Source organism: Eupeodes corollae, chromosome 3 (assembly GCF_945859685.1).
Source record: "Eupeodes corollae chromosome 3, idEupCoro1.1, whole genome shotgun sequence".
NCBI classification, from domain to species: domain Eukaryota; kingdom Metazoa; phylum Arthropoda; class Insecta; order Diptera; family Syrphidae; genus Eupeodes; species Eupeodes corollae.
The window spans coordinates 9,862,941-9,884,620 of record NC_079149.1 but is presented as its reverse complement, the minus strand read 5'-3'; the positions used below and the strand labels follow the sequence as shown (position 1 = coordinate 9,884,620).

The 21,680-nt window shown below is 32.7% G+C and overlaps 1 protein-coding gene across 1 annotated transcript; it reads right to left on the bottom strand.

The window, feature by feature from the left end:
• Positions 1-1,854: 1,854 nt before the first annotated feature.
• LOC129952528 (uncharacterized) lies at positions 1,855-20,240 on the bottom strand. Its single transcript, XM_056065142.1, has 4 exons — positions 20,090-20,240; positions 19,585-20,031; positions 5,927-6,794; positions 1,855-2,068 (listed from the first exon to the last, which is right to left on the bottom strand). The coding sequence occupies exons 1-4, from the start codon at positions 20,091-20,093 to the stop codon at positions 1,987-1,989; spliced, it is 1,401 nt and encodes a 466-aa protein (XP_055921117.1). The 5' UTR covers positions 20,094-20,240; the 3' UTR covers positions 1,855-1,986.
• Positions 20,241-21,680: the final 1,440 nt, after the last annotated feature.

Below are 21,680 nucleotides of genomic sequence, written 5' to 3'. Positions count from 1 at the left end.
CAAAATCCCCGGGAACCTAGTCCACTGAGTTCCATTAAATTCAACTTTAGCTGTTTTACAAATGGGTAATTTCACTTTCAGAGGGAACTAAAGCCTTGGAAATAGTTTCCCACCCAGCGTGAGAACTAAGACCATTTTGCTAAAGTGGGTTTCGTTCTTACTAAGTCCCTCGGTGGACTAGTTTCCCGGAAGCTTAGATTTTGTTCACCTAAAAATTGTGCCAATATCAATATTATTTGATTTTCTGGCCTATTTCCATTTGTTGCTTTCGTTTCTTACATAACTGCCATAATTTCAAATATTTCTAACTCATTTTCTTAAAACATTCTAGTTCTTTTTTCAAAATTTGAACCAGGAAATAATTTCTTTTAGGATTATTGTTTTTTATCTAAAAATGAAAACCCATGTGTTTTGAAGATACGCTATGACGTTTCTTCAAGCCATCTTCCATAGTTAATTCCTAACAAGATCGCAGTTTACCCTAAAACTGCCTTTGAAGATTGTTTTCTTATTTCTTCTACCACATAAGAGTACAGCCATCTTACATCAGTCAATTTTTCGATTTCTGACGCCTCTATAAGTGATAATATTTTAAAGCTAAATGAATGCTTTGATCCTGATAGTCCTGATGGAATACAATTATTCTTGTTGAAAAAATGAGTGCCTAATGTTTTCTGTCCATTATATCGTCTTTTCAACGAGTCTTCGAAATCATCTACATACATAAGTTCTCAGATCTTTGAAAATATTCATACTTACGCCAGTCCAATTCCAAACTTTTAGTAATTTAGTATTGTTTTTTGCTATTCCTAAATTGTTTAAATCCCTTTTGCTGTGATATAATTTGTTCTAATTGTTCTTCTGCTATATATAAAAATCTGCATGGTTTTTGAAAAAAATGTTCTATAACGAGTTTATTACATTGTTCTAATTTTCCTTTGAAAACATTTCAAAAACACTTCCAATTCGCCTCAATGTTTAAGGACCTTAGCAAAGTATTTGACAAATTAAGTAATGACATTCTCTTTAATAAATTTAGTAAAATTTGACTTAAAGACCATTTCTTTATAAGGATTTTGTGATAACTTAAAGATCGATATTACAGCCTCACGTTCAGGATTAACCTTCTAATACCATTTTCAAGTACATTTTAGTGTTCCTTAAGGGAGTCAAAGTAAATATAGTAAACTTTATATTAGCATTTGACATATTTAAAAAATATTGCTTCTGGGAATCACCCCAAGGTGTTATTATTAAAAAAATAATAAACTTAAATAAACTTTCTTTAGAAAAACGTAGTTTTGTTTTCAGAAAAAAACTGTTTAAAATAACAAAAATTGTATTCGAAAGTTTAGATATTTTCAAATTGCCTTTGAAAAGGGAAAAATTGTTTTTTTTTCGATATTCACTCAGTTTTAAAACAAATATGAAATGCTTTTAAAGAAAGTATAACATCCCTGGTAAACACAGGGATGACGCTATTTTCCAATACGTCCCAATTATGTTAGTTTCCTATCAGCACCTATACTTCAACTTATACTCTTACAAATCATTATTAAAATTTTATCTTGGACTGATTTGCCTCAAGTATATACAATTGCAAGTTTTTGTAGGTTTCAAGGCCTAATAAAACAAAAAATTGGAAAACATTTTTCAAAAGCAACAATAGTATCTATTTAACCAATAATAAATGTGCGACATAGAAATTTTGTAGTTGTAAATCAGCACGAAAATCCAATTACACATAATAATTCATCAATTTTATGACATTCTATTTTTATTGATAAGAAATTCTAACGTGCCACAGCTCATGTCAATTAAAACCAAACAAGAGAAAAATATTAAACACAAGAATTATTAGTTAGCAGTTTTAATTTAATTAAATTTATTTGTATTTTCTATTTTCGTAAATTTACATTCTAACTCTTTGGTATTATAATCAACAATCATATTCAACATTTATCCAACACATCCCTTATACCTAAACTACCCGGTTTTGACAAGAATTTCATAATTTGACAGCTTAACTTCTTTGCCGGCGTATGGAATGTAGACGCAATATTCATAATAGTCCAAGAGGCGACCGTCAGATCACTTAGCTCATTCTCTCAATGGATCTAATACCTCTTATTAAATAGAGATACTCTAGAGAAAAATAATGCACCAGGGTTGCCTATCAGATTTTGGGCCGAAGACGTCTAAGCCGGGGCACTTCCGGTGCGTTTTTTTCACCAAGACTTAGCCCATCAAGTTAATGTCTGAAACTAGTGCCAAACAATAGAGCTCGACGAGATAGATCGAAATATATAGGGTTGCCTAACTAAAAGTGGGCCGAAGCGCTTGGCAGCCCTATTTCAAGGTGCGTATTTTTCGACCATGACTTAGCCCATCCAGTTAATGGTTAAATTTGGTATCAAATGAAAGGTCTGAGTCTACTGATTATTTATATATAGGGTTGCCATGTCTTAACTGGGCCGAACCCCTCGGCAGCCCCGTTATAAAAAAAATTATTTTATGTATTTTATATCAAATTAAAGCTCAGAGTCTGTAGAAAATTAATAAAATAGTTTTACATTTATAAAAAATCTATATATGTATGTCAAAAGAAGATTTACTGCAGTTTTCCTTAAAACATTTTATTTAACCAAAAACATTACTTTATCTGTTGAAGTAAATAAAAGACTATTTTTTATATTAAAATATAAGCATACATTCTTTGCACAGTTAAAAACACCCGGTGATGCTCATTAATTTACCAAAAACATAAGAAATGTGTTTTTTTAGCAAAGACTATAACGTTTGATCAACACCAAGGTCAACATGAAGTTAATCCTCTCAAAGTTCTCTTTAAAAGTTTTAATCACGAGTAGGTACATACCATATAACATACATTTAATAAAGTTCGAACTGATATTGATAAGCAAAGCTTTATAATCATCAAGCTTTCTTCAAGCTTTTGGTGTAAAAATAACTAAATCTAATTTTTCAAGGAGACCTGTTGATTTGACACTTGCAGACGATAAATGCAGATGCTGCAAGTTCTTTAACTGGTATAAGCCATTTTACAAACTCCATTTATGCGAGCCAGCGTTAGGCTTTAAGTCATAGTCTGCGAACAAAAATAATATCAACTATGCTTGGCGAAATTAATTTAACTAAAAACGATGACACAGTTCATGAACTCGAAAGTTTTAGGATTTCAAAAGACAGAAAAACATCAATCCATTCGATAAATCGGTAGACGAAAAAAGTTTATTTAACGTAGTTACAGGATGGGCTGTTTCGGAAGAGGCAATGACTTTCCTCTTAAATTTAAACCAAATGGGAGAAACGAAAAAACATGAGTTCATAGCCGATTGTAATAAAAATCCCGAAAGATTTGAAAAACCCATCAAAAGAATAAACATACAAAAGTTTGCTTGAGAGTGTTTGAAAAAAAAAAACACTTAAAAGCAAAGATGGTACTAAGAACGTTTTGTTGAAAATGGAGCGTGATATATTTGGAAGATTGCTTGCTATTGCTCTAGAAAAGAAAATTGATATGGAGTACTATCTTTCATTATCACCATTATCACCAGCACCACCTTCATTGTGCCATTGTATGGGAGAAATGCTGAAGACAGATGAGTCAGTACTTGCAAAGAAATTACGTTTTTTCCATGTATCTAATCCTCCTTCTAACGTTGATGTTGATTTCATAGATAGGTTTTATCTCCTGCATCACTTAGGGCCTTCTTTACCTCAGAGGTTTGACAAACTATCTGAGCTTATTTTTAAAAAAAAAATTGCAACACCAGTGCTACTCAGATCCACTTGATATTTGATTATTACTTTACTGCATCAATCAAAGATGTCGAGCGAAATAACCGCCACGAAATCAGTGCAAACTACACAATTCGTGGACCATCACAAATAAGGCCAAATGACTTTTTAAAACATTTGCGTAACAAAAAATTCAAAGAAGCTTTAGTTGCATTTGTATGTAGTCACTATGAAACTAGTAGTATCTGCTCGCATTAAGGGAATAAGAAGCTGTTCCTAATTTTTGAAGACCAGTGTTTCTCATTTACATGTTCGAACAATAATAAGACTTTTGAAAAGTACTATTTATGTCACCACGAGTAAATTATCAAACAACTCAAAAGTAATGATAAAATCGTCGGATACTGACATTTTAATTATTTTGCTTGGAAATATCCATAAACTTAAAAATTTTGATATATTTTTAACAACACTAGGTTCCGCACTGCATTGCTTAAACTGTACCGAGGTTTCAAAAAAAACTTGGCGTTAGGCTTTGTCAATCCTTACCGGGTTTCCATGCCTTCACTGGAAGTGACTATACCGCCAGTTTCTATCGGAAAGGAAAGGGAAAGCCTTTTGAACAGTTGATACAAAATGAGAAAATTCAAAAAATATTTGCGTTCTTAAACACCCCGAACCAAATTAACAACATTGAAAACATGGAATTACTTCAAGAATTCACATGCAATTTGTACTCCACAAAATGCAAAAGTGTCAATCTTTCACGCTTTATTATTTTTCAAAAAATATTTTCAACGAAAAGCAATGAAGATCGCTTTCTAAAAAAAGTTAAAAATTTCGATTCCAGTATGTTACCACCATGCTGGATATGTTTAAAACAAAAAATTCTAAGGACGATTTACGTCAATGCCATGTGGCAAAATGCTACTGAACCTCAATGCAGTCAATTAAATCCCAATGAGTGTGGTTGGTTAGTAAAAGGCGACATAATAGAACCGCTTTGGTTCGTAGGAGATGCAACACCTATATCTGTCGAAGAAATAAATATTGATGATGAAATCGAAGAAGAAGTAGAAGAAGATAGTTTTTATTCTGATGACGATAACTAAACGACAATCTGAAAAAAGAATGTATATATGCTTTTATTTGTATCTTATTTTGTAAATGTAAACTATTGGAAAGTAAAATATATTCGTAGATACCATGTTATTTAATTTTTGTATTTATTGAATATAGGTATATCAAAAACTATGTTCCTTAAATTTGTAAATGAAAAAGTATTTAAATTGTGATTTTTTTGTTTAACGGTAAATAAAAGTTGAATAAAAACTCTGCTCATATAAAAAATATATATATATAAAAATATATAAAAACTCTCTTTACTTATAAATACCTCCCATGAAAAAGAATTAATGATTCATTAAGTCAATTTTAAAGGTAAGTCATCTAGCTATGTAAAAGAAGGCAACTTATACTTTTTGAATAGCAAAAGCAGTTATTATTGCCACTGTACTTTTTTGACCTAAATTTCATTTGATAGCAAATCTTTTATTTACTTCAACAGATAAAGTAATGTTTTTGGTTAAATAAAATGTTTTAAGGAAAACTGCAGTAAATCTTCTTTTGACATACATATATAGATTTTTTATAAATGTAAAACTATTTTATTAATTTTCTACAGACTCTGAGCTTTAATTTGATATAAAATACATAAAATAATTTTTTTTATAACGGGGCTGCCGAGGGGTTCGGCCCAGTTAAGACATGGCAACCCTATATATAAATAATCAGTAGACTCAGACCTTTCATTTGATACCAAATTTAACCATTAACTGGATGGGCTAAGTCATGGTCGAAAAATACGCACCTTGAAATAGGGCTGCCAAGCGCTTCGGCCCACTTTTAGTTAGGCAACCCTATATATTTCGATCTATCTCGTCGAGCTCTATTGTTTGGCACTAGTTTCAGACATTAACTGGATGGGCTAAGTCTTGGTGAAAAAAACGCACCGGAAGTGCCCCGGCTTAGACGTCTTCGGCCCAAAATCTGATAGGCAACCCTGGTGCATTATTTTTCTCTAGAGTATCTCTATTTAGTAAGAGGTATTAGATCCATTGAGAGGATGAGCTAAGTGATCTGACGGTCGCCTCTCCGCCTATAAGGATGCACCTTGCCTGGAGTCAGAGAATTATGATGATGACCACGGCCCACATAGACTAGCAGGCCATTTCGAGTTGTACCGGTTGATACAGCAGTCGCTGGAATCTCCCCACTATGATGTCCAGGCACCCAATGGTACCCATAGCCAGTCAAGACCTCAAAATTATTCTTAAATATATCACGACCACCCCAGCTGATGTAGACACTACTCTTCGAGGGAATCACTTTAGCTGGCAGATTTTCTCCATCGTGGAAGGCTCGTCCAACGTAAATGGTGGATCCATCGGTGTCATGACCAGCAACAACTGCGCCAGGTGGAGGTACGGACAATGAGCTTGGTACCCAAGCATTATGACCACCGAAACCAGGTCCAGGGGGGCAAACTGCAATTGTAGCAGCTGTAGCACCATAATGATGATGACCACCGCCATGATGTGGCATATCGTAGGTTAGGACTTCATAACAATCTAAACGTTGTTCGTCCCCTCCGAAGGGAATGTAGAGACAATGGTGGGAGGGATGAATTTTACCCACCGTCAAACTGCCCTGCCAGTGACCTCGTCCAATGTAGAGTGGCTCTCCAGTGACAGTGTTGCCAGCTAGAACGGCATTTGGTGGCACCGAACCAGCTGCACATGGAATCCAGCGGTAATGGTTGCCAGTGAGAATTTCGAAGTGAGTTTTGGTGATTTCACGACCACCCCAGCAAACGTAAGCGTTATGTTTGTTAGGCACCACTTTGGCTGGCAAATTGTCACCTTCGTGGAAGGCACGGCCGACATAAATTGGAGCACCGTCACAGTCGTGTCCTCCCACAACTGCAAATGGCGGAAGTGGTGAATGAGTGGTCCAGTGAATCCAAGTGTGATCTGGAAATTGGAAAAGTATGGTTAAGAATTTTCTAATTCGGTAACAACGTTTAATTATTGATTCTTACCCATTTTTGTGTATTTTATTTTCTAATATTATTTGAACTTTGTGATTTCGTGTAAGAACTTCTGTTCACTTCTGTTTTCTCACTGAATCAGTCTTTTATGAGCTTATGTGATTATGTTTCACCGTAGAAGTGTTGTTTACGAATAAACTTCGATGGAATGGCGTTCGATTATAAGAACAAAAATTCTGGTCGTAATTCTACACTCGAAAAAATAACACTGATAAGGGAATTGATAATATCAATGATAAATTATCATCGAATAAATTAAAATAGAAATATGATTCGCTGTAGAGAAGAGAAAAAAAGTACCCTAAGCGAAATACCAGGAATCTATAAAAATTCACTGCTGATAAGAAACACTCAGCTTAGATATCAAAGCTTATCAACTTTCAATTTGTTTTTTTTTTACTGAACATATTTTGAAAATTTTTAATGTTAGTCAATAAATCAATGTCAAAATACTCCCTTCCCATTTTGTCTCACTAATAGTAAACAACGTATGTAATTTGATTTAAATCCAATAAACTTTGATTAGTAAGCGTCAAAGAGTTCAAACATCAGGACACGAAATAAAAACACATGAGTAAGGTGTGGTCACTTGTTCCGGGTATTGAAATGATATTCTAAGACTTGGGTAATAAATTGAATGTCACTTTGGATAGTCAAAAATGTGTTTCGTTTGTGGAAGGTGACTCAACTTAATTTATCAATTTTATTCCATTTAAAAATTTCAAAATTTCAAACACATAATTTTGCACTTCCATTAGTGGCAAATGCTAAATTTTACTTTCTTAGGAAAAGGTAATTAGACGTTAAAAGCTTTTGCAAGATTTTGCAAAACTACTAAAAAGCCATTGACTAGCTGTTTCTTAAACTTACTTCAAGGGCATCTTTTAATATTCGTTACTGTAAAAATTTAAGTTTCTGTCAAAATTTAATGTATGCAGTTATTAAACGCTCATAAAAATACGTTTTAAATTTAAATTTCTTTAAAAAATATTTAATCGTTTTTGAGATACCGAACTTTGAAAAAAAAGGCTCGTTTAAAAAAATCGGTGAATATCCAGAGAAAATAATAATAAATAAACGATTTAAGGGCATATTTTAACACTGTTGACAAAAATTGGCTGTTCTTTAAGTTGTTTAATTAAGAAGTGTTACACTAAATTTATTATTGCATTAGAAAAAATGTACCACGAAGAAGAACTAAAACAAACCGTTGTCTTAAGCAAGGTTGCAATCTTAGTCCGTTGCTTTTTGCGTTATATCCAGATTACTTGATGATATTGTTGTTGTTATAATTAAAGCTATTATGTACAAAGATGATATTCTCATATTAGAAGAATCTAATATCTCACTTCACTTCAGACAAACAAGCTTGCAGATTATTTTAAAACATGGGGTAAAGCCTTTGTACGCTATTCATCTCAACCCTTAAACTTAATTCTAATTACCTGATAAGAATAAATAATATGGAAGATACAAGACCTCAAAAGTCCGTCTGACAGAATGCGGCTCAATTCTAGAGAATTTGGTACCAATATTGGACAAAGCTATTCCACTGGTGATCTCATAGTTTATCTCACCGAACAGTGGAACAAATCTTTACATCGTTTTGGAGAAAAAATAAAATTATTGCACTTGATGTTTTAAAGGCATTTGATAGAGTTTGGCACCAAGCACCAATAAATGCTGGTATTCCCCAGGGCTCCGTTTTGTCTCCGAATCTCTTTCTCATATTTATAAGCGATCTCTTGTCTGCCACTTCTAATCCAATAAACTTTTTCGCTGACGACAGTACCCTCAATTTTTCATATTCGTTTCTAGATTCACATCCTTGTCCTTTGGATGTGGAACTTCAACAGCAGCGTACGATAAGCTCATTAAATTCTGATCTCAACTTTATTTTACAATGGGGAATCAAAAACCGTGTAGAATTTAATGCTTCGATAACTCAATGCTGTCTTCTGTATTTAAAGCGTAACCCAACCAAAAATACTCCATTACCAAGATCGGAATCTCAGACTGACATTTCGGTTTGCCTACAAGCTAAGGACACATTAAATGTGAGAAAGTTTGCGTGAAATGATGCAAAAACCAAACACATTCTCACATTTAGTGTTCCGGCCCATCAAAATGCTTTATTATAGTCTGCAGGCACATCTAAATGCTTTATTTTGAATGTTTTATGGCCTCGTTCAAAAACTAAACAATCCAAACCAACAGAATCTGAAGTGCTGACATGGTCTTAAATTGGAAGATTTGTATAGCTTTTTAATTTCATTCCAAATAAATGTTGTAAATGTATATTATTTAAAATAAAACTGACCAAATACATATTTAATGATTTGTTAGTGCTGTATTTTATATTTTTTATACTCAAATATCTTTAGAAAAATTAAAAAAATAGGCTTCAAACTTTATTCTCACAGAAAATATTGTTTTCGACATTCGACACACATTTTTTTTTAATAAAAATCCGTTTTTTTCATACAAATTAAAATATACAAAAAAAAGTACGGAAAATTGGTAAAAATTGATGTTCGGTTTTCGATGTCTCGGGAATAATAGAAGACATTGACTTCAAATTAATTTCATAAACACACATTTTTTTTAATAAAAATCCGTTTTTTTTCATACAAATTAAAATATACAAAAAAAGTACGGAAAATTGGTAAAAATTGATGTTCGGTTTTCGATGTCTCGGGAATAATAGAAGACATTGACTTCAAATTAATTTCATTAACACACATTTTTTTAATAAAAATCCGTTTTTTTTCATACAAATTAAAATATACAAAAAAAAGTACGGAAAATTGGTAAAAATTGATGTTCGGTTTTCGATGTCTCGGGAATAATAGAAGACATTGACTTCAAATTAATTTCATTCATCAATTCTTATTATTTTTTTCATTATAAGCAGCATTTTTACTAAACATATCCTTCAAACAATAATAAGTAAACTCGAACTTTGGTAATTAAACATTTTTAAGGAACGAATGAAAATTATATAATGCGTTAAATTGTGGGAATTTACTAAAAAATCTTCTGTACGTCAAGAATAAACATTCAAGTCGAATACATGATCTTTTGAATGAGTTGTGCATAAATTCAGAACGGTTTTTGACATTTTAATTTTGTGATAAATGTCAAAATTTGCATTTTATTCGCTCTGCATTCATTAAACGGGTTTGCTATAACCGTTCTGATTATTTTTTTTAAACATTGATGTTCCTTTGATGTGTTACATAGTTTTGTTTGATAGCAAATACACGAATGTTATGCATAGCTAAGGTATTTTTCGCTTATAACTCTTTTTTTTTAAATGAAATATTTATTAATCAAAATGAAATTGAAAAATAGTCCTAAACTTAAATTATGGAGAAAACTATTTACATACTTCGATTAATTAATTTAATACAGATTTTAATTGCAAAATAAATATTTGGGCCGTTCATTAACGAAAATTTAGTAGAATTCAATAAATTGCGCTCGCACCCTTAATTTGATGGTTCTTCGAACGCATCTTTGATACAATAATTCGAGGTTAATTATGAAATTTGAAGAATTTCGTAGTGATTATTCTAAATTAGTGAATTAATTACAATGAAATGATGTTGAACATGTTTTTTTCAAGACAAAAATGTACATTGGTTCGCTATCAACAAAATGAATGCAAAATTAAAACTTAAAACTGATTTTTTCATCGAAAAAAGTGAAAAGAAAAACCTGAAAAAAACATATTAACCTCCCCATTTTGTTTTTGCTTTGCAAAGTGCCGCTAGCCCACGGCATCGTTTTTTTTTTGTTTGTTCTCACATCTATTCATGGACTAATTGTCAAAATTACAAATACAACAGTGTAAACAAACGGGTTTGGGAGAGTGAAACGTACGAAAGATTCCGATCTTGGTAAATGGAGTATTTTTGAACCCAACCAGATGCCTCTTTCCATGAGCGGCACTTGCATCCAGGAAACTAAACAACTTTCAGTACTCGGTATGTGTATCACAACACCTCTTATGGAATGATCACATTCATCGATATTGCCGAAAATACTGCTAGGTGTTTACTATATCTCCGACGACGGTGCAAGAAATGTTTCACCCGTTCTGATCTGGCAGTAATTTACAAAGCCTTCATTCGTATAAAATTTGAATATATGTAACTCACATATTTGAGCAGGTGCCTATAAAACAAGTTTAAGTATTTTGGACAGGATCCAAAAAAGAACTTTAAAAATGATAGGCGATAGGACTATAACCGAAACAATTACGTCACTCGAACACCGCCGCAATGTTTCATGCCTTTCGTTGTTCTACCGATATTTTTATAAACAGTGTTCTGTCGAATTAGTCAGTTGCATTCCCCCCTCAAACAATTAAGCCGTAATACTCGTACTTTTAGGAATGCACGTAAGTTTAACCTTGAGCTCAATTTCGGACGTACTGTATAGCGATTCTTTTTTTAACCGCACATCGAGAATGTGGAATGCTTTACCAAGCTCTGTTTTCCCTATCATTTTTATATTCAAAACTTTAAGTCCAATGTGCATCGGTATCTCCTCTTTAATCCTTCCCTATCCATTTTTTTTTTTTTCAAAATGGAGACTTTAACCTGTTGGTTTTTCCTTGAAGCTTAAATTTCAAAATATTTTTCAGAAAAAAAACTATAGTTTTCGAGTAATGTGTACCCACACCCACTTTCCTCTTGGCTATAATTTTGTTTGCTTCTTTCTGGAATAAGGAGAGTTTTTTGAGAGTGTTAAGGACCTTTAAATTAAGCTCACTCCCAAAATTGATTTTAGTTGGAATTTGTTCAAATTATCGCCATTTTCATATCTAACTATTACTTAACCATGTAAGTATTTTGAAAACCTATCAGGATGCTATGAAATGTTTGCTACATAAAAAGAATTGGAGGTAGATCACTTTTTAAATTTTAAGAAATTACAAATATATGATTGATTGCTAATTAATTGATGTTTGACATCAAGTTAGCAGGAGATAATGTTAAAATGTTATAGCATAAGAAACTTTGGACAATAAACTTTATAAAGCTTCAAAAATGACACCACTTTACAAACGCATAATTTATTACTGTACATTTTCATAATAACCCTAACCCATTGAAAAGTACCTAAAAGCTTGGAAAATTAGATACAACCAAAGAATTTTAAAGACAAGGGAATTATTTTTTTAAACGAAGCTTAAAGATACAATACTGTTTAACGTAAAATTAGTTCATTACTTAGAGCTTTTCCCTTTATCTTCAAAACGAAAAAGTAACCAAATTTTTTTGAGAAATAGTACAAACTGATGTATTTACATTACACCTTATCTTAATATATATAAGTCTTCTGTGAGTGTGTATGTCACTGGGCTTCTCTTAAACGACTGGACCGATTTTGATGAAATTTTTTTTGTGTGTTCAAGGGGATCTGGGAATGGTTTAGATTCACAATTTTGTCCGCTGGACAATGTTTTTTTAATTAATTTTTAATTTATTAGTAGTTGTTGATTTTATCGAAAGTGAGAGATTACGATACATAAAATTTAATCAAGCAAAAATGGTACATTCATTTACGTGACGCCGTAATCGGCAACGTAGATACAACGAATCAACAATATTGGTACCGCATATATTCTCCCATCATCATACACTGGTAGCCCGCGTCATATGCAGGAATATATTCAAGATGCCATGACTTACGTACGTGCATACGGCCGACCTGATCTTTTTATCACATTTACGTGTAATCCAAACTGGGATGTAATCAAAAGTTTACTGTTGCCAGGTCAAACATCGATGCACCGTCATTGTTTAACATTGTTACTACAAATATGATCCATGCTCCATGTGGCACTCTAAACATGATGTCGCCATGTATGGATAATGGAAAATGCACAAAACGTTTTTCAAAACCATGTGAAACTGATACTATCACCAATATGGACGGTTATCCATCTTATCGACGTAGAGACGTAGACAATGGTGGTCAATCATATGAATTGCGTCTGTCAAATGGTGTGAGAGTAGATATTGATAATCGCTGGGTAGTTCCATATTCGCCATTGCTGTGCAAAACCTACAAAGCGCACATAAACGTTGAACGATGCAGTTTGGTGAAGACTATCAAATACATTTGTAAGTATGTTCACAAGGGTAGTGATAAAGCTTTATTTGCTGTTCAAAATATTAACGAGAATGACGAAATAACACGTTATCAAATGGGTCGATACATAAGTAGCAACGAAACTATTTGGCGCATTTTTACATTCCCTATACATGAAAGGGATCCTGTTGTTATACATTTGGCTGTGCATCTTGAAAACGGACAGCATGTTTACTTTACAGAAGAAACTGCACTACAACAGGCTTTGACGGCTCCAAAAACAACTCTTACTCAATTTTTTAACCTTTGAAGTCGACAAAATGCTGTTGGTCAATTCGCAAGGACGTTGATGTACACTGATGTTCCTAAATTTTGTACATGAAATAAACAATCAAAGAATTGGGAACCGCGAAAACGAGGCATTCCAGTACCAGGATTCGCTGATATATTTATGACAAAAACTTTAGGTCGATTATATACAGTTCATCCTAAGCAACGGGAATGTTTTTTTTTTGCGTTTATTACTGGTTAACGTCCCTGGACCGACGTCCTTCCAATATTTGCGAAAAGTCCATGGTACTTCATACGACTCTTTCTTCGATGCGTGTCGTGAGTTACATTTATTGGAGGATGATAACCATTTTGATCTCACACTTGCAGATGCAGCACTGAGCTCATCTCCACAACAAATTCGTCAATTATTTTCAATAATATTTACAACGTGTTTTCAGTCTGATGCATCTGCTCTGTGGAACAAATATAGCGACTCAATAAGTGAGGATATTTTGCATCGGACTAGAATTACTAATCAAAATCTTAATATTGAATTCTCCGCCGAAATATACAACGAGTCATTAATAATGATTGAGGATAAGTGTATTCTTCTTTCAAACATGCCGCTCATCCATTTTGGAATGCCAGCGCCGAATCGCCCAGCAGTAGACATCATCAACAGCGATGTTCAACGTGAACACCAGTTCGATAAGACTTCTTTGGCTACTTTTGTTGCGGAAAATGAACAATTGCTTACTGCTGAACAACGAAATGTATATGATCAAATTAACGTTTCAATTGCAGCACAAGAAGGTGGATTCTTTTTTCAGACGCTCCAGGTGGCACTGGTAAAACATTTCTTATCGCACTGATACTTGCGCGGATTCGATCTCAAAATCATATTGCATTGGCCATTGCTTCATCAGGCATTGCAGCAACGTTACTTGATGGTGGACGGACTGCGCATTCAGCACTTAAATTACCTTTGAACGTTCATACAGATCCCGAAGCAATGTGTAAAATAAAGAAGCATTCAGGCATGGCTGAAGTTTTGAGAAAATGTAAAATTGTTATCTGGGATGAATGTATGGCCCACAAGCATTCGCTTGAAGCTCTCGACAGGTCCCTGAAAGATATCAAAAATAATCCTTGGCTTTTCGGTGGTGCTCTACCGCTGCTGTCTGGTGATCTCAGACAAACATTAACAGTCATTCCACGCGCGACATATGCAGACGAAATAAACGCATGTTTGAAAGAATCTTATCTATGGCGTTCGACTTCAAAATGATCCATTAGCGTCAGGATTCTCTGAACAATTGTTAGACATTGGCAAAGGTAAAATTCCATTGTATGAAGATACACAATATATTCGACTTCCAGAGAATTTTTGCAACATGGTGGCTACCAAAGATGAGTTAATAACAAGTATCTTTCCAGATTTAAGACATAATTATACTAATCATGAATGGCTGCGAGAGCGAGCTATTTGAGCCGCAAAAAATTCAGGTGTTGACGCCATCAATTTTAAAATACAACAGTCATTGCCTGGTGATGAAATTACATTTAAATCGATTGACACTGTTGTTGATCGTGACGAAGTTGTCAACTATCCTGTAGAGTTTATAAATTCACTAGATTTACCTGAAATGCTTCGAAATTTAAATGCCCCAAAATTGTGGAATGGCACGCGATTAGTTGTAAAAAAAATCATGGGCAACATTCTTGAAGCCACTATTTTGAGTGGAAAATTTCAAGGTGAAGTTGTACTTTTACCACGGATCCCAATGATTCCTTCAGATTCGCCTATACCATTCAAACGTTTACAATTTCCAATCCGCTTGGCATATGCTATGACTATAAATAAGTCATAAGGCCAAACAATGACAATTTGTGGCTTAGATTTAGAAAACCCATGTTTTTCTCACGGCCAATTATATGTTGCATGTTCCAGAGTTGGAAAACCATCGAATTTATTTATTTATACACCTCAGGGTTTAACCAAAAATATTGTACATCCAATGGCATTACGATAAATTAAGTTTTTCTAAATAAAAAAATATATTTTTTAAATAAAATAGTTTCAGTGTAAGCTTTTTCACCTTTAATTAAAACAAGTTGAAGCTATCGATTAGTCTAATTGTAATAAATGTACATGTAACGACGTTAGATATTGTCATAACATTTGAATAATAATTTTCATCTAAATAGTCCAGAATGTTTTAGCTTATTAAAAAAAGTTTGAAATTTTCAAATTAAAGACGTGTAGACAGAACAACGTCTATCGGGTCCGCTAGTAAAAGTATAAACAAAAATGTTCTTAAATTTGCAGCTTCTGCCAAATAAAAAAAAAAGCGGTACTAACGATATATAAATAAAACATTTAAAAAAATTGTTTTGGAAAAAGTGACATTTGTTGTTTCTGAATCCCACTTCAAATTCCTTAAATGTTCCTCAACAAGGATTTAATCACAAAAAACATTTTTCGGAGTTTTTCTATTGGTTATATTTCAAGGCTTGATAAAATAAAAATTTAAAAACAATCCATTGAATTTTTTGCTTTTCTTAAAAAGCATAATGTAGATGTAGGTTTAGTGTCTGAAACTTGGCTAAGTTTTAATGACAAATTAAATAATCAAGATTATGCTTGTTATCGTCTTGATAGAGATGAGAGAAGGGGGGGCGGTGTTGCCGTGTTAGTTAAAAAAACAATACGACATGAATTAATGAATCCAATTGTAAATACAAAAATAATTCAAAACTTGGGAATTAAAATACCTTTTGCTAATGGAAGTGCATTAAAAATATTTTCTGTTTATTTTCCGGGAGGTTCAGCTAGTGCGGAAAAACGTTTTCATTTGAATAACGACTTGAGAAAGATGATAGGTATAAATGATAAATATCTTATTGGGGGTGACTTTAATTGTAGGCATAGAAGTTGGGGTTGTCTAAGAGCAAATACATGGGGTAATATTCTTGCTAGCCTTAACTCCAGGCATCAATTTGAAATTTTGTACCCTCCTCACCCAACTTACTATCCTACTAATAATAGATCAAACCCATCAACTTTAGATTTATATTTAAGTAATATGCCTAATCTTTTTAACCAACCTATGGTCATAAACGAGCTTAGTTCAGATCATTTACCTGTTCTTATAAAATATTTTGATTCACCTATGGAAAACAAAAATGAAATATTAGACATTAAAAATGCTAATTGGTCTAGATATAAAAAAGAAATTAGATCCAAGTTGACATGTATACATGCACCTTCAATCGATGTTGTCGATCAGCAACAAATAGACTTTGCAGTTTCTTGTTTCACGACTGCTGTTGAAGAAAGTGTTGACATTTCAGTTCCTAAAAAACAAATATTATGTCATGACAGGGCCAACTTATTACCACCTAACATTTTACGTCTAATAAAAACTTGGAACAGCAACCGAAGAAAATGGATAAGAACAAGAGACCCTCATTATAATTCAGAAGTTAAGGTACTTAATATCTTAATAAAGGATTCAATTTTAGCTTATAGGAACCAAGCATGGAATCAAAAATTACAAAGATTAGACAAAGGGAGTAAACCTTTTTGGAATTTAGTCAAAATAATCAAAAAGAAAAATACGTATATTCCAGCTTTCAAAGTTGGGAATAATGTAATGATTTCAAGTGTTGAAAAAGCGAATGCCTTGGCTGAAACATTTTATGTAAACCATTTGACTACTACAGGTATCCCTTGTAATACTACAGTTGAGTCAGTGGTCAGTGACTCAATCAATTTTATAAACTCAAGTACTGCAAATGATATTTATGGGCATGTTTCATTTCAAGAAGTCAAAGATGTACTTATGGCACTTAAAACAAGAAAATCTGCGGGTTTTGATGGTATTAAAAATTTGTATTTAAGGAATTTGCCAAAATCGGGAATTAAGTTCTTACAACTCCTATTTAACTGTTGTTTGAAGGTGAGCTACTTTCCTAATATTTGGAAAACAACCAAAATAATACCCATTTTGAAGCCTGGTAAAAGTGCAAATTCACCAAGCAATTATAGACCAATAAGTTTATTAAGCTCACTAAGCAAATGTTTCGAACAGATTCTAAAAAGTAAACTTGTGTCTCAAGTGACTAGAAATAATATTTTACCGCTTGAGCAATTTGGCTTTAGGGCTCACCACAGCACAGTACATCAAGTTCATCGAATTACTAAACACATTAAAAATAATTTTAGAATGGGTAAAAGTACGGGCATGGTACTCCTTGACATTGAAAAAGCATTTGATACTGTTTGGCATAATGCATTATTACACAAACTTTTAAGACTCAATTTCCCAATGTACCTTATAAAGACCATTCAATCCTTTCTGTCTGAAAGGAAATTTAAGGTTTCAATAAATAATTGGTTTTATGAATCTTACAATATCATGGCAGGTGTACCTCAAGGCTCGGTGCTAGGTCCAATCTTATACACTATCTTTACCTACGACTTTCCATGTTTAACAAACTGTGATAAAGCTATATTCGCTGACGATACTTGTATCTTTTCATCAGATTCAGTTGGTTTCATTATTGAAACAAATCTGCAATCTGCTCTTAATGTAGTTCAAGATTATTTGTTTGATTGGAAGATAAAAATAAATGCCTCAAAGACTCAGGCTATCTTTTTCTCAAGAAAAAGAAAAGCCTGTTTCTTGCCAAGCAATAATCTTCAAGTTGGTGGAATAAGTACAGAATGGCGTTCAAGTGCTAAGTATCTTGGAGTTCATTTAGATAAAAATTTAACTTTTGGCTTGCATGTACAAGAAGTAATCAAGAAGTTTAATATAACTATCAAAACTCTTTTTCCATTCATAAACCGCAAATCTAAACTGAGTAATGATAATAAGCTCCTGATATTTAAAGCAGTTTTTCAAGCAATTATGTTTTATGGTTCACCGTGTTGGGGGATATGTGCAAAAAGCCATATTCGTAGACTTCAAATAGCTCAAAATAAAGTTTTAAAAATGATTCTGAAGCTTCCATGGTCGTTTTCAACAGCTGAACTTAACGCTATGTCAAACATAGAACCAGTTCTGCAAAGAATTGACAAAATCAATGTACGCTATAATTTATCTTGTTTATCTTCAGATAACATATTGATTTCAAACCTAGCTTCTTAGTTATAATATAATTATTATTGAAAGTATATTTTCGTTCTTTTTTCTTATTTTCCTTTTTAAGACTGATTTGTGATATTAATTTTATAATTTACTTTAAATTTAGTTATTTATTATTATTTTTCTATTTATTTATTCTTTATCTATTAATTTATTTATTTACTTATTTATTATTCATTTATTTATTTATTTATCAATTATTTGTTTAATTTATTTAATTTATTTGATTTTTTGTTTATTTATTATTTTTTTTGTTTATTATTGTTTGTTCATTAATTTATTTACTATTAATTTTTCTTTTTTTTTTCTTTTCTTGTTTTTGAACTGTCTTATATATATTTTGTTATTTATTTATTTAATTTTGTTTATATATTTATTTATTTAATTGTTTATTTATTTATTAATCCATTTGTTAACTATTAAAAAATTTATTATTTGTCAGTAGTAAGGTAGATTTATACCGTAACTCTGTAAATTATGCAATATAGTTTAAGAAAAAATGTAAGAATATTCTGCTACAATAAATACAATACAATACAATATAAAAGTGAGTTGTTTAACATCGAAATTTTATTTACATATTAAAATTATCCAATACGATAAAGTAAAAAAGTGCTAATTTTAGCTTGCCATTTAATCTTGGTGTACATCAGTTAGGGGAACATTTAAATTGGAAGCAAAATTATAAATATGGAGGAAATTTGGTTCAGTTTTATAAAATTACATTAGCAGTAAATTCATCTTCATTCTTCTAACACATCCCTTACATCTGTAACTTATCAGTTTCAGGGAGAATTTTATATCTTGATAGGTTAAGAGTCTAAGCCTGATAAATTTGTTTCCCCATCATTTCCCGGCAGGGCGTTTGAGATTGTTACAGCTGACACAGCAGACGTTGGAATTTCTCCACAATGATGCCCATCCATACAATACTAACGATATTAAGTCAAGACTTCGAAATTATTTTTTAATATATCATGACCATTTAGAGGTGATCACTTAAGCTAGAAGTTTTTGTTCAACATGGAAAGTTCATCTAAATTAAATGGTGGATCCAGCAACTAATACACCAGGTTAATGTGTGAACAATGAGCTTAGTATCGAGGAGTTAAGACGAACAACAAGACCATGAAAAATTAGGACAAATATCAATTGTTAGAGATGTCGGACCATCATTAAAACCCCAGTGATCGATATCGTAGATAAGGACTTCATAGCAATCTAAACGTTGTTCCTTTCCACCAAACGGAATGTACAGGCAATTATGGGAAGGATGAATTTTTCCCACCGTCAAACTTTCCTCCCAGTAACCACGTCCAATGTACAGAGGCTCGCCGGCAACAGTACTTCCAGCCAAAATCGCATTTGGTGGAACCGAACCATCTTCACATGGAATCCAATGATAGTGATTGCCAGTGAGAACTTCAAAATAAGTTTTGGTGATTTGACGACCTTCCCAACACACGTAGGCGTTATGTTTGCTAGGCACCACTTTGGCTGGCAAATTGTCACCTTCGTGAAAGGCGCGACCGACATAAATTGGCGCCCCATCGCAATCGTGTCCTCCCAAAACAGCCAATGGTGGCACTGGGGAATAAGAGGTTAATTTAATCCAACTGTGATCTGGAACTAAAAAACGTGTTAGACTTTTTTGATTTTGAACTTTATTCAAAAACTTGATTCTAACCCATTTTTGTGTGATTTATTTTCTAAAAATATCTCAACTGAGTGGTATTGCGGCGTCAAAACTTCTTATCACTTTTTTTTTAACTGTGTTAATTTTGTGGTCTTAAATGATTTATGCTTCACGGAAGAAAAGTTGTTTACGAATAAAGTTCGATAGAATGGCGTTCTATTATAAAAACTGAATTTTGCTCCAATAGATATCTTTACACGTTCAAAAAAATGATAAGAGAATTGTGATAAAATCGAAAGTAAATTATCATAATTACAAAATTTAAATACAAAAAATTCCCTTTATGAAATTCCAAGAACCTTTATCAATCTTCTGCTGATAAGATTCACTTTGATTGGGTAAAAGGTAAGTAGTCACATTTAGGCTGTCCCTTTTATCAAAATTAAATTGTGGGTAATTTACAAAAATATTAATTTTGGTGTTTTTAGAATTTACATAAAGTTAACAGCGGAGCTATATCTGAATTGTGATGGAATTTTTTGAACACATTCGTACATTTATGGAACATAACTATTCACTGTTTCATTCATATAGGAAAATAATTTTACATAAATAATGTTTTTGCTGAAATTTAAATTTTCGACATTTGAGGTAAAATTGCCAGAAAAGACGTCTAAAAACAGTTTTCATGGGGTCTTGTGAATAAAAAATAACATAAAGTTAAAGGCTGGATTTTTAAGTCAAAGCTAGATTTTTTGTGATTAAAAAAACACAAGCTCTCTCTAGAACCAAAATCATATTTTCTAGTAATAGCTACAGCTAGGTTCTCGTGGTGTTAGTTTGATTTCCAGCTTAAGATCCTAATTGTGTTATTAATAAATAAGCTTAAGTTTGAATATTATAATTAAAGCTACAAAAAATTTAAGATTTCTGGACCCTTGGTGGAGTGAAACGTACTATATTGTAAAAGCATCAAGAACGTGACCAAGATCTTCATCGGGTTGTAGGGAAATCGAATCAGAAATGACAAAATGGGTTTTCCTGAACTTTTGGAGCTATTTCCTGGTGAATACATCAACCGTAAGGATTTCTTCAGCTTTAATTTACAAGCAATAATTCACATGTATGGTCACCTCGTGGCCAGGCCAAAGGCTCGGGAGTCTTGACAAGGTTAACAATACATACATAAGAACGAGCAGATGCAAGAAAATTATATTATTCTTGAAGATTCTGAATAGACTATTTCACCTTGTCTTCAAGGGCTTAACAGAAATTCTCAACCAAACGCTAAAAAGTACGTTATTATAAAAAGGTGTTTTGGCCAGTTAAAGAAGTTTTTAAGTCTTCAATACAAATTCAAAAAAGGGGGGCTAGCTCAAAAACAGTTTTTGGAACAATGCGGAACAAACCAGGAACAACCTGGAACAACTTTCAAAAATTGGAAAATCAAAAAAAGGGGGTCTAACTTCAGGCACTCAAACTATCTGTCTTAAAGAGGAGATTATGGTTTACATAGTCGTCCAACTACGCAAGGTGGACGGCGATTTTTCAAACAAAATTTTCTTCAGCGACGAAGCACATTTTTCACTCGTTGGGTATGTTAATAAACAAAATTGTCGTATTTTGGGTTCTGAGAATCCTA

Bases quoted from the DNA above. Each gene is read 5' to 3' on its own strand.
- LOC129952528 (XM_056065142.1), bottom strand. The intron at 6,795-19,584 runs GTTTTAATGATG...TCCAATTTCCAG, and splicing joins CTACGATATCGATCACTGGG to ATCACACTTGGATTCACTGG. The intron at 2,069-5,926 runs TTATAGGCGGAG...CCTCTTGGACTA, and splicing joins ACTCCAGGCAAGGTGCATCC to TTATGAATATTGCGTCTACA.